At 41.7% G+C, this 11,654-nt stretch overlaps 1 protein-coding gene across 3 annotated transcripts in view; it reads left to right on the top strand.

Annotated features, from left to right (window-relative positions):
* PDE4D (phosphodiesterase 4D) overlaps positions 1-11,316 on the top strand; it is a 73,849-nt gene extending 62,533 nt beyond the window's left edge. For all 3 annotated transcript variants that reach the window (XM_015424637.1, XM_015424639.1, XM_015424638.1), the window contains 4 exons: positions 5,873-6,027; positions 6,511-6,633; positions 7,137-7,319; positions 7,752-11,316. In XM_015424637.1, the coding sequence (XP_015280123.1) occupies positions 5,873-6,027; positions 6,511-6,633; positions 7,137-7,319; positions 7,752-8,168 (878 nt within the window). In that variant the 3' untranslated portion in view covers positions 8,169-11,316. The remainder of the gene's footprint in view (positions 1-5,872; positions 6,028-6,510; positions 6,634-7,136; positions 7,320-7,751) is intronic.
* Positions 11,317-11,654: the final 338 nt, after the last annotated feature.

Here is an 11,654-nt window from a genome sequence, read left to right on the forward strand (position 1 = left end):
GTGTAAAAATGGTGGACACTCCAAAAAAGTCAGCGAAAACAACTCTGAGAAGAAGGGAAGTGAAAGTTATAGAACTCATAGCAGAAGCCACCAAGCTGATTCTTGAGCAACTTGTTGGTATTAACCATCAGTTTGCCAAGATAAATCAAAATTACATTATAGAACCATTAACATAAACCCCTTCCCAAACAAACCTCATTAAAACAGTTTTACAAAGAGTTATAAACGGGTAAAGTACATACAAAACAATTAAAATGCCCTTCGAAAGAGGTGGAAGCCAGTTCTGCCCCTGACTCCCCTAACTACTATTCCCAGAAACCTGATATCTCTGTTTTCGCATTAGCCAGATGGATGTGAGTAAAGCTCACCATAGTCCTTATAAACGGACACATAGATCTCCAGAGGTCCCCAGACTTCAGTTGGGGAAACACTGCTCCAGGTAACACACTGTGGACTCTGTTTCTATTTCAAAGAACTCCACAAGATTTTGAGTCAAATAATGCCACCATTTGTGGAATTTGGCCGCTCTCCTGAAACAAAATTGATTTGGTGAAAAACCAAATAAGAGATTAAAGGGGGGAAAGAAGGGTAGGAAGAGAAGGGTGTAAGCAAGATGACCACCATGGTACACTGTTCACCTACAATGCGTTCTACTCAGCCCCCAATATATATTTTAGTGTCTGCCATGCATATCATGGGAGCCTCTATTTGCCGTCTAAATGGTATACCCCATTTCCAGGCTGTCCATCATAGTAAGGACTAGGCTGTGTATATTCACCACTTCTGGTGAATGTGAACACTCATTGCTCCTTCAGAACTGCAGTACAGTGCCAGATCTCAGCACAACAGCCTCGCTTAAAGAAGAAATTCCAGATTTGAGGCTGGGTTTTTCCCCCCTCCATGTTGTTTGATTCATCTCAGCCTGACCCTTATCTGAATCTATTTTTGTGCACTTTAATAGCCCTTGGGCAACCTTCTAGTGAAATGTAATTTGATGATTCATCTGGAAGGAGGAGGGGTGGGAATGTCAGAGTTTTCCAAGCTGTGTTGTGATACCAAAGGCACCCCTGCAGGCCCCACAGGGACAAAAGCTGAACACAGAATGTCATGAAATATGTTAAACTGCTGAAAATGAGGGTGATGTAACCAGCCTCTTCCTTGTAACACTTCACAGTTATCATCGCTTTATGATAGAAGCGTGACAGCACATAATGTACAAAATGCCAGGACAATTTAGTTAACTTTGGACTTATGAATCTTGGAAATCCTCTTTGTTCTCATCTGGAGTACTGTTTGTTTTTTAATCATCTTGTATGTTGATGAATTCAAAGCAACTGTTATATACAAACCCTTGATATTTTCAGTTACTAGTTCGAATCTTGTCTGGCTGAGAATAGCAGATGGCTGCAGCTGTTTCTCAAATTTTATTATAAACCTTAATGCAGGTTGTTGGTTAATTTGGTTTCCATGCAAAAACACATCTGGCTAGAGCTGAAAAGCATTCTGTGGCTACACAAGCAAACATGCAGTTCCCAAACTTGTGTTTGCCTTGTAAGGATAATGTAAGGACAACAGTGATTGGCAGGGGAGACCTGGCAGGCGGAGGGTTACTTAACCCTTTCCCCACCTGCTGCTTCTGCCTGGCAGGTTGTTTTTACCTGTTTCTACCTCTCTCCCAGTGAGGGAGAACCATGGAGGTGGAGGTAGAAATGCACGCGCGCGCACACACAAACCCTCACTTTGATTGTCCGCAGCAAATGCCACTCACACACTCATCTCTATATTCATTCTGCCTTGGCACAGACATGTTTGGGAACCCATGATTGCCAACGTAATTGTGGTTTCCCCCCTAAATAGCTGTTAGAGGGCTGAGGGATGCACGGTGATGGAAGCTGAATGAGTCCTGCTTTCCCCTGAGGTTTGAACAGCCTGTAGGGATGTTGTCAGGATGGTGTGCAGCAAATGGGTAATGCTGCACTAGAAGCTGATGGTCACTGTTTGTACAGCTGAATGGCTGAAGCCCACTGGGTAGAATTGGACTGACAGAAATGAGAGCAAATAAGGGTGAGAATTGCATCTCTCTTGTCATAGTGGTAAAAGTGGGAGTTGTGCATCCTGAAGCATGACCCCTAAGTCTTGCTGACTTGTCAGACTTAAAAATTTTTTTTGAAAATTCTTTCTTTCAAAAAACAGAAATAGGAAGAGCAGGGGAAAAGAACATAAAGTCCAGCAGCGAAGTACGATTTTTAAAAAGAGAGAAAAATAGGGGGGGGGACAAACATCTGGTCCTTCACCTTAGGGTGATGGGCATATCAGTATGGGATGGTGAGGATCTTGGCATCGCTCAGGTTACTTTTTAGAAACATTTACTTGATCAAAAGTAAATATCAGATTTACTTGAACAAAAGTAAATATCAGATTTACTTGAACAAAAGTAAATATCAGATTTACTTGAACAAAAGTAAATATCAGATTTGGACAGTCCAAAACAGTTCCTTGCAGTTTTCCATTGTAAAACTGGAGCTTGTTTTACAATATACAGATGTTAACAGTTAAATCTTGAAGTTGCTTGGCCTAAAGACCAGACTCTCAAAACGCAGGTCCCAAGGCACCTTCCAGGGGTGGGTGGAGTGATCGGATTGTGATTGTGGGCAGAGCCCACCTTTCACTTGACCTCAATGTCCAGCTTCCTTCTTTGACTCCCTTTCATGCTCCAAATGGTGATGAGTGGGTCTAGAGCTGGGGGGATATGGCTGGAGAATTGGAAGTTGTTCCTGCTAAAAACAACCCCTTAAAATTCTTTCATCCATACCTGCTGGTCTTTGCATGCAGCTGCTTCCAGTGATCTCCATTGGACTCACTCATGGAGCAGATGGCTGGTGCTCAGCTGGGTGGGTATATAGAATCAGGGAGTTGGAAGGCGCCATTCAGGCCATCTAGTCCAACCTCCTGCTCAGTGTAGGATCAACCTATAGTACCCCTGACAAGTGTCCAGCTGCTGCTTAAAGACTGCCAGTGAGGGGGACCCTAGGCAGCTGATTCCGCTGTTGCAGAACTCTTACTGTAAAAATGGTTTTTCCTAATATTCAGCCGGTACCTTCCCGCCCTTACCTTAAACCCATGATTGCGAGTCCTATCTTCTGCTGCCAACAGGAACAGATCCCTGCCCTCTTCTAAATGACAGCCCTTCAAATACTTAAAGAGAGCAATCATGCCCCCCCTCTCCAGACTAAACATTCCCAAGTCCCCCAGCCTTTCCTCATAGGACTTGGCCTCCAGGCCCCTGTTCATCCTCGTTTTTCTCCTCTGCACCCCTCCATTCTATCCACATCCTTTTTGAAGTGAAAGCACATGGGGGGGGGAGTTTGATCTCAAAATGTTTGACAACCAGCAGAGAAGTTCTAGCTAACTCAGTTTTCCAGTAATCTACATGGACTCTCCCTCCCTCCCTCCATGTGTATGTGTTGCAAAGGAGCTATTACCAGCCTCGGGAAGCCTCTTTTTATAAAACAGTATGCACAGTTCACTTAATTGGTATAAAACTTATCTTACATGTTCTTCTCTAAGTGTGATAGGCAGCTTGCCACATCACGACAACTGGATAATGATTAGAAGCAGAAAAAACTCTCATGTTCCCATCATCTAGAATAATTCTAAAAAGTACAGAAGTCTTAAAGCTTTTTGTGAATTAGTCATTCATTGTGGGAGGCTTCTTTTTTTAAAAAAGAAAAAGGTGATTTTTTTGTTTGTAGGATGCCCAATCCTATCCAATGCTATTATGATGTTTTTGGTAAACACAGTCTTTCTCCTCCCTGGGCTGCGTCTCCCCTATGCCATATGGAGTGAAAGAGCAAGAGACAGGAATTTCTGGCTCACGTGTTTGGTACAGGAGAGCGAGACACAGGAGAATACACAATAAGGTTTCTGAAATTTAAACACAAGAGCTTCTGCCTGCAGATCTTTTTGAGCTACAGGGGTTTTTATTGGTGAACTAAAAGAAATAAGATACAACATAAGAACAGGCAGTAGAGCAGAGTGCGGAACAGCTAGCTCTGGGATATGGGATTTTTATGGGTGAACTAAAAGAAATAAGATATAACACAAGAACAGCCAGTAGAGAAGCATGAGGAACAGCTAGCTCTAGGATATGGGAACTGTAATAAACAGAAATTAGTGTCAGCAAGTGACGAGTACCATTACATGTAAACCGTTTCATTTCTCATAAAAAAAGACACTTTGCATGTCGTACATCCAAAGGCATCCAGGATGATTTGGAAGAAGGAAACCTAGTTGTGTGTTTTCCTACATGCAGCTGATGGCCTCATTAGGCAGCTGTCTTGGGTTCCCTACCCAAGCTATTCCAAGATGATGTACAGATTTCTTGGTCATATATAGACTGATTGGAACATGCACTTCCCTTTATAGAGATTTCACGTGTGTAGCAAAGAACTTCTCTCTGTAGTACTTACTGGGCAGTGGTGAACTAGGTACATTCTTTGGGACAAGCTCTTTAAGAAAAGACCCTCTCAGAAGGATAGCCCCCAGTTCTGGGCACCACACCTTAAAAAGGATATTATAGCTTTGGAAAAAGTGCAGAAAAGGGCAACTCGAATGATAAAAGGGTTGGAACACTTTCCCTATGAGGAAAGGTTAAAGCGCTTAGGGCTCTTTAGCCTGGAGAAAAGACGACTGAGGGGTGACATGATCGAGGTTTATAAGATTATGCATGGGAAAGAGCAGGTAAAGAAAGAGGTACTTTTCTCCCTTTCTCACAATACAAGAACTCGTGGGCACTCCATGAAACTGCAGAGCGGTCGGGTTAGAACGGATAAAAGGAAGTACTTCTTCACCCAAAGAGTGATTAACACATGGAATTCACTGCCACAGGAAGTGGTGGGTGCTATAAGCATGGATGGCTTCAAAAGGGAATTAGATAAGCATATGGAGCAGAGGTCCATCAGTGGCTATTAGCCACAAGGTATAGCTAGGGGCTCTGGGGCAAGTGATGCTCTGTCTTCTTGGTGCTTGGGGGGGGGGGTCAACAGTGGGAGGGCTTCTAATGTCCTGGCCCCACTGCTGGACCTCCTGATGGCACTGGTATTTCTGGCCACTGTGTGACACAGAGTGTTGGACTGGATGGGCCTTTGGCCTGATCCAACATTGGCGTCTCTTATGTTCTTATGTTCTTAAGGATGCATGAGTACCCTCTTGTCTTAAATGTCCAGTCTACAGTGGGCAGTCAGTTGGAGTAACTGTGTGGGAGGAAAAAACTCACAAGCCAGTGGAAGGGAGACACTCTAGGAAAGGAACTGCTAGTGTAGGTTAACAAAGAATTAGTTACAGTGCTGTGCTAGCCCCTCAAAGCTCCCTGTTCCTGGCTGTGTCACTTTACTGTATCAATAACAGAAGTAGAGAGAGGGAAACCTTTGCCCCCATCTGACATGATGTACTCACAAGAAAGTATGCTTGGGAAAGGTTTTGTGATGCGTTTTGCAGATTTACGTGCAGTATGCAGAGACAGCCTTGTCTGCAAATCGTTTGACACTGATTAGCTTTAATTTGCTAATTTTTGTTCTTCTTGCTCTTGGAAGCCTTTTTTTCTGGAGAGAGGAGCAGGCATTTGTCGTCGAAGGAAGGTTTATTGGGAAATGGTTCCATGCAGCATAACCCAATACTGTTTTGTTTTGCCATTTGACACATATCAGCTGTCGTGCCTCAGGAGACTCTGTCCTTTATTTGCACTGTGCTGTTCTAAAAGCTGGAACTATAGATTTTGCTTTCTGGATATCTGACAAATGCAATGAGTTGGAAATAACTTGCAGGGGAAGGGCCATAGGTTTCCTTCACATTTTGTCTTGTAACTGTCTTGCAGACTCTGAACTCGCGTTGATGTACAATGATTCCTCGGTCCTGGAAAACCATCATTTAGCTGTGGGATTCAAGTTACTGCAGGAGGAGAACTGTGACATTTTCCAGAATTTGACAAAAAAGCAGAGGCAGTCTTTGAGGAAAATGGTTATTGACATTGTGAGTTGCCATTTTAAACCTATTTTCTTATTTTTGATCTCCATGCAGCCCAACTTTGCAAATACAAACTGTAGGTAATTTTTTTAAGGGAACTTGGTATAGTGTTTAAAACCCAAAACAGAACATGAACAGAGAGGGCTATTCCAGAAACATTATTCTTTACTCACTTTTAACAGGGCAGCTATAGATTTCTGACAGGTGGATCTTGGAGTGGTTTGTAAGGACATGCAATCTCTTTGCATCTTGAGTTGGGAGTGGATGCAGTCTGGACAACTTGGGTTGGCCATTATAAAGTATGTGTTTTTAGGCTGTGTGGCACTCTCAAAGATCTTCTGTCCTCACAACACTTTGTACAGTGGGCATCTCTGTAGATTCTAGATATTTTAGCATGTCTACTGCTTCTGTCTGCATCAGATTTTAACTCCACACCCTCCCATGTTTGACATTTAGTGACCCCCCCTCCCATTGCTTTCCTCCTCCAAGGTGCTGGCAACAGATATGTCTAAACATATGAACCTGTTAGCTGACCTGAAAACGATGGTTGAAACGAAGAAAGTAACTAGCTCTGGAGTTCTGCTTCTTGATAACTATTCAGACAGGATCCAGGTAAGATGCCATCCATTCTTCTTGTCCTATAACTTCCAGCACATGTGTGTATAGACTATACACTATCTCTTCTGAGAAGCACTTAAGTACAGTCACTGTGTCTTCCATAAACAATCTGCCAGTCACTGGATTTTTCCCCCCTAAACTTGAGCTCAGCCAAGTTGGTGTTAACCTTGATTAATTTTGCTAGGGCCTAACTTCCACATTTCTTTGAAACTGATCAGTCTTGCACTTACAACATTTTTGACCTTTTAATAAAGGCAGGAGCTAAAGATGTGAGATAATGGGGAGGCTATTAATGTCAGTGTGAAAAACAACACCACACATCATCCCTGTGCTGTTCAGAATAAACCTTGCGCTACATGTATTTTCGAGATTCTGTTTTCACACTTGCCAAATGTGCAAATGGAAAAAAGGGGGCTTTATCTCCAGTGGAATAACACCAATGGCTCTCTAGAGAGAAATATATGTATATAAATAAATATATATATTGTCTCTTTTAGGTGCTACAAAATATGGTACACTGTGCAGATCTAAGCAATCCAACAAAGCCACTCCAGCTGTATCGCCAATGGACAGATAGAATAATGGAAGAGTTCTTTCGTCAGGGAGATCGAGAAAGAGAGAGGGGCATGGAGATAAGCCCCATGTGTGATAAGCACAATGCATCGGTAGAAAAATCACAGGTAATCTATTTGCTATATAGAGGAATGAGATAATTTTGTTTATTTATTTGATTCCTTTATAGCCTGCCTTTATACTTGACACTCAAGGCACAGAATAATGGTATGGAACGTGGCTCATAGATGAAATTTTAGCTCCATGTTATGCTCCCATGAGCCGCCTCGGTGGGAGGGCGGGGTAGAAATCCAATAAATAAATAACACTAATGGTTTACAGAAAGTTACTAAGAAGAATTTGAGAAATAAGCTTGTTTGTGGGAATTGGTGGTTTCCATTGCAATGACATTCTGTTGCATAGAGTTTAGTAGAGAGGATGGTTAGATGATGGTTCTATTAAGTTTGTTTTCCAATCAGTTAATTTCCTTAGATAAACTGATAATGCTAAGCCCTTCAGTATTTGGGATAATAGTATTTCCTTATTTTGCATTCCAACAGGTGGGGTTTATAGACTACATTGTTCATCCTCTCTGGGAGACCTGGGCAGACCTTGTACATCCAGATGCCCAGGACATCTTAGACACCTTGGAGGACAATCGCGAATGGTACCAGAGCACAATCCCTCAGAGTCCTTCTCCTGCCCCAGATGACCAAGAGGAGGGTAGGCAGGGCCAAACAGACAAATTCCAGTTTGAACTAACACTGGAGGAAGATGGTGAATCGGACACAGAAAAAGACAGTGGCAGTCAAGTGGAAGAAGATACCAGCTGTAGTGACTCCAAAACGCTTTGCACCCAGGACTCAGAATCCACAGAAATTCCACTGGACGAACAAGTCGGGGAGGAAGTAGGAGAGGAGGAGGAGAGTCAGACAGAACCTTGTGTGCTAGAAGAAGAACGCTCTCCTGATACGTAACAGTGCGGCAGCTTCGTAGCTCTCTTTGTCTGTCCTCCTCTCTTCTCTTTTTAAAAAATAGAAAATGGTTTCCAAAGTGCATGTCACACGGCACAACCATGGTCACGCCTCACTGTCATCTGCCAGAGATGTTTGTTGATCAAAAACTGACCTTGATTACTCAGTTTGGCACTCAGGAATATTGTAACCAGAATTGTTCATCTCCATGGCATCAGAGAGCAAAGGAGAACACCTGCAAAGAACAGTTTTAATGAGAGTTCCACTTGGCAGATACAATTAGAGAGAGTGTCTACTCCAAGCTGTTTTCAAGAAGAGTAAAGGCTGGCCCGAAGCTAGTGTTTGGTTTTCTTTTTGGGTTTGCTTTTAATTTCATGAGAGAGGCAATTAGTAGCAATCATCACCAGAATTTAAAGAAAGCAGCCAGCGAGTGAATCAAGGTTTCTAGTGGAAAATAAATGCACTCGGATAATGGGACACAACATGAATCTGTTATTACCAGTAGGAAGATAAAGCTGTGGAAATGGCATACTTTTCTAATTTCAAGTCTTCCTGACACATGACTGAAAAAAAAAGTGTAGCTCAGTGGGTTGCACTGACGCCTGCGTTTTGTATAATATGTAAAATGGAAATCTTTTTGTAGAGTTTACTTTTATTATTAAATGTATTGAGGTATTATATTTAAAAAGAATGCCGCACCCTCAGAACTTCATCTGCCACTGATTCTTTTTTCCCTCCCCAAAGAGTAACTTGCAAGTTTTCAGTACAAATACGTGCTACACTGGATTAATCAAGTTCTATATTTGTTTGCACTTAGATTTTTCATAGCAGTTCTTTCACCTCTTCTAGAATAACCCATTGCTGTCTAGACCAATGACAACATCCATCTATAAATAATTTGTTTTCGTTTTATTCCCCTCCCCCCATCTGAATTGCAGAACATCCCTTTCATTTTGTTGGCATTATTTTTTCGCTTTTTTAATTGTAATTTTCCAAGAGCAGCAATACAAAATCTGCAATGAGTTCTTTCTCCACCAGTGGTGGCTTAGACCTGTAGGCCCTGCCTTTACTGCTGTGGGCTTTCTCTGCTCAACCAAAAATATGCTTTCCAAAATCTAGCCGACCACTACGACAGCAGCTCCCCCAACTTTGGGTTGCGACCCCCGGGTGGGTGGGTGGCTGGCTGGCTGGAGCCCTTGGGGATTCAGCACTCGGTTCCTTACAGTAGGTGCAATAGAGTCCACATTCTGGAAGGTGATGACCGTAGCAGCAGTAGATGGGATCTTGAAGCAGCTTCCAAAGACTAAACTTCTTTCTCAAGCTCTTCATAATGAAGATTTGGGGAACTCTATGAATGCGAATCAGGATTTGCAAGACTGTGGCCAGTATGAATGTGAGTCTGTCTTGCTAAAAACGCTAATCTGTTGCTAATGAAATTATTCCCATTTGGCCATAACTAGCTGTGCATGAGACATCATTAATACTCTTGTTGTGCTACTAAATAAATTCTTATATGGGGGTGTTCTGAGTGCTGTGACAACACAACATTACAGGCTATACTTATACAAACAATTACGACAGGGGTATGTGGAGGTACTGATGTGTCTGTCTCAGGCTGCTTTCCGGCAGTCCCTGACCCTCATTTTGTCCCCTTAAATATTCAGGTGAGGTCTTTAAAGTCCAGCTTCATAGCTTTTGACCTTGATTGCCCCAATATCTTTAGTTTTTTTTTTAATTTTATTTTACTAATATCAACCATAGTGTTATGGGAAAGATCCCATAAGTGATTTTTGGAAAGAAAAATATAGGGTTAATTATTGTCGTATGTCTAGGAACAATCAACAGATATACTGAGGGAGAAAAGTGCATTGTCCAACAAAACTGACAGATCCAGAGAAATATATGCCAAATAAGGCACAAGCCCCAAACTGACACAGAGTTAACTGCAGGTAAAACCATTGGTGTCATTAGGTTTGAGTGCACTTAACTCTGCATTGGGTTGTTGCTTTATTGTGCAACGACTACTAGAGGTGGAGCTGCTTTCTGGTACGGCCTCAGATGCTGGTCCATATATGTGCTGAGAGACATGGAGTATCCTCACCCAACTGTGACCTGGTTACAATGTACAGCTTGCACTGCCATGCACATGACCATGTGTCATACATCCCATTGGACCTGCAACTTTGTCAACGTGGAGCATTTCCTTGCCCATGTACACACAGAGCAGTGACCGACGTACATACAGAACAGCTCTTCTGCATATACAAGTGCTGATAGTTTGAACCAGCACTATCACACTGGGGTTAAATGGTGAGGCCACATGGATGTTTTGACACGACAGAGCAGGAATAGAATTTAGTTTTGCTGAATCAGGGAATCTTATGGCCTTGCTAAGTTATCGGGGTTTTAATGAAAGAACTGACTGATCATTTGGGATTGTTTTTAAACATGCATTTTAATGTGTCTGCTCTACCATTTAATGACTTTTATGGGGGGGGGGAGACTAGCTAGGGAAGTGAATCAAAGAATTTCACTGTGTCGCTGTCCACATAGACTCATGTCCTCCTCCCTTTGCTATTTTAACATTGTTCAGTCCCCAAGAGTGCCTGGAATCTTAATGAAAAAAGCAATATCAATTCTAAAAAAACAATATGGATCTGGAAGGGTATTTTATCTGCACTAAAGGCTTAATCCTATGAAGTGGGGAGCACTTTCGCTTGAGCCAACAAGAGCATATGGAGCTCTGGTCCCATGCACTAACGTAAGCATGGGGATCCCTTTGATATAATGGGATTTTCCATATGCTTAAATTTTAATGATTGGTGGATCTGGTTAAGTGTGCTTACCATATCATAAGGTTAAACTTTCATAACAGCAAATGGAGATGTAAAGAAAATACAACCGTATTGTGTAAAATACGCCCATACACATGGACAATCAAGTGGTAGAAAACACAATAAGTTTTAGAGCCAGGGATCGAATGCACTGTACAATCTTTCGTTTTTATTTTGCCAAAGTGTGCTTTAGCATTGCACACTGCTTTAAAACAACAATACTGTCAAAAAGTGACTTTACGTGTTTTCTATGTTTGTTTTTTTGCCATAAGAAAAAATGCAGTGAGTTGGGTACTGTATGGGATGGGGAGAGGAAAGGGTGGGATCTGAATTTGTGTCTGACAGTACACTTTAGCTTGCAAGTTACTGTACTCAGTTATGCTGTGTTTGTTTCCTTTTAATTTCTGGTTTTGTCATTTTTTAAAAAAAAATTGTGATCAGACAATATAGGTAGAACAAATCACATTCAAAAGGTTTTTTTAAAAAAAAAAAACTTGAATGAAATGAACTTTACAGAAAGCTTTTGACATTTCTTTTAAAATGCATTTATTTATTTTTTTTATTTGTGCCATGCATATTTTTCTCACCAAATGACCTTACTTGTAATAAGTCTTGTTTGTCTCTGTTTACAACCATGTATTTATTGTAATGTATA

This window comes from Gekko japonicus, unplaced genomic scaffold, assembly GCF_001447785.1.
Source record: "Gekko japonicus isolate JY-2015 unplaced genomic scaffold, Gekko_japonicus_V1.1 scaffold567, whole genome shotgun sequence".
Lineage (NCBI taxonomy): Eukaryota > Metazoa > Chordata > Lepidosauria > Squamata > Gekkonidae > Gekko > Gekko japonicus.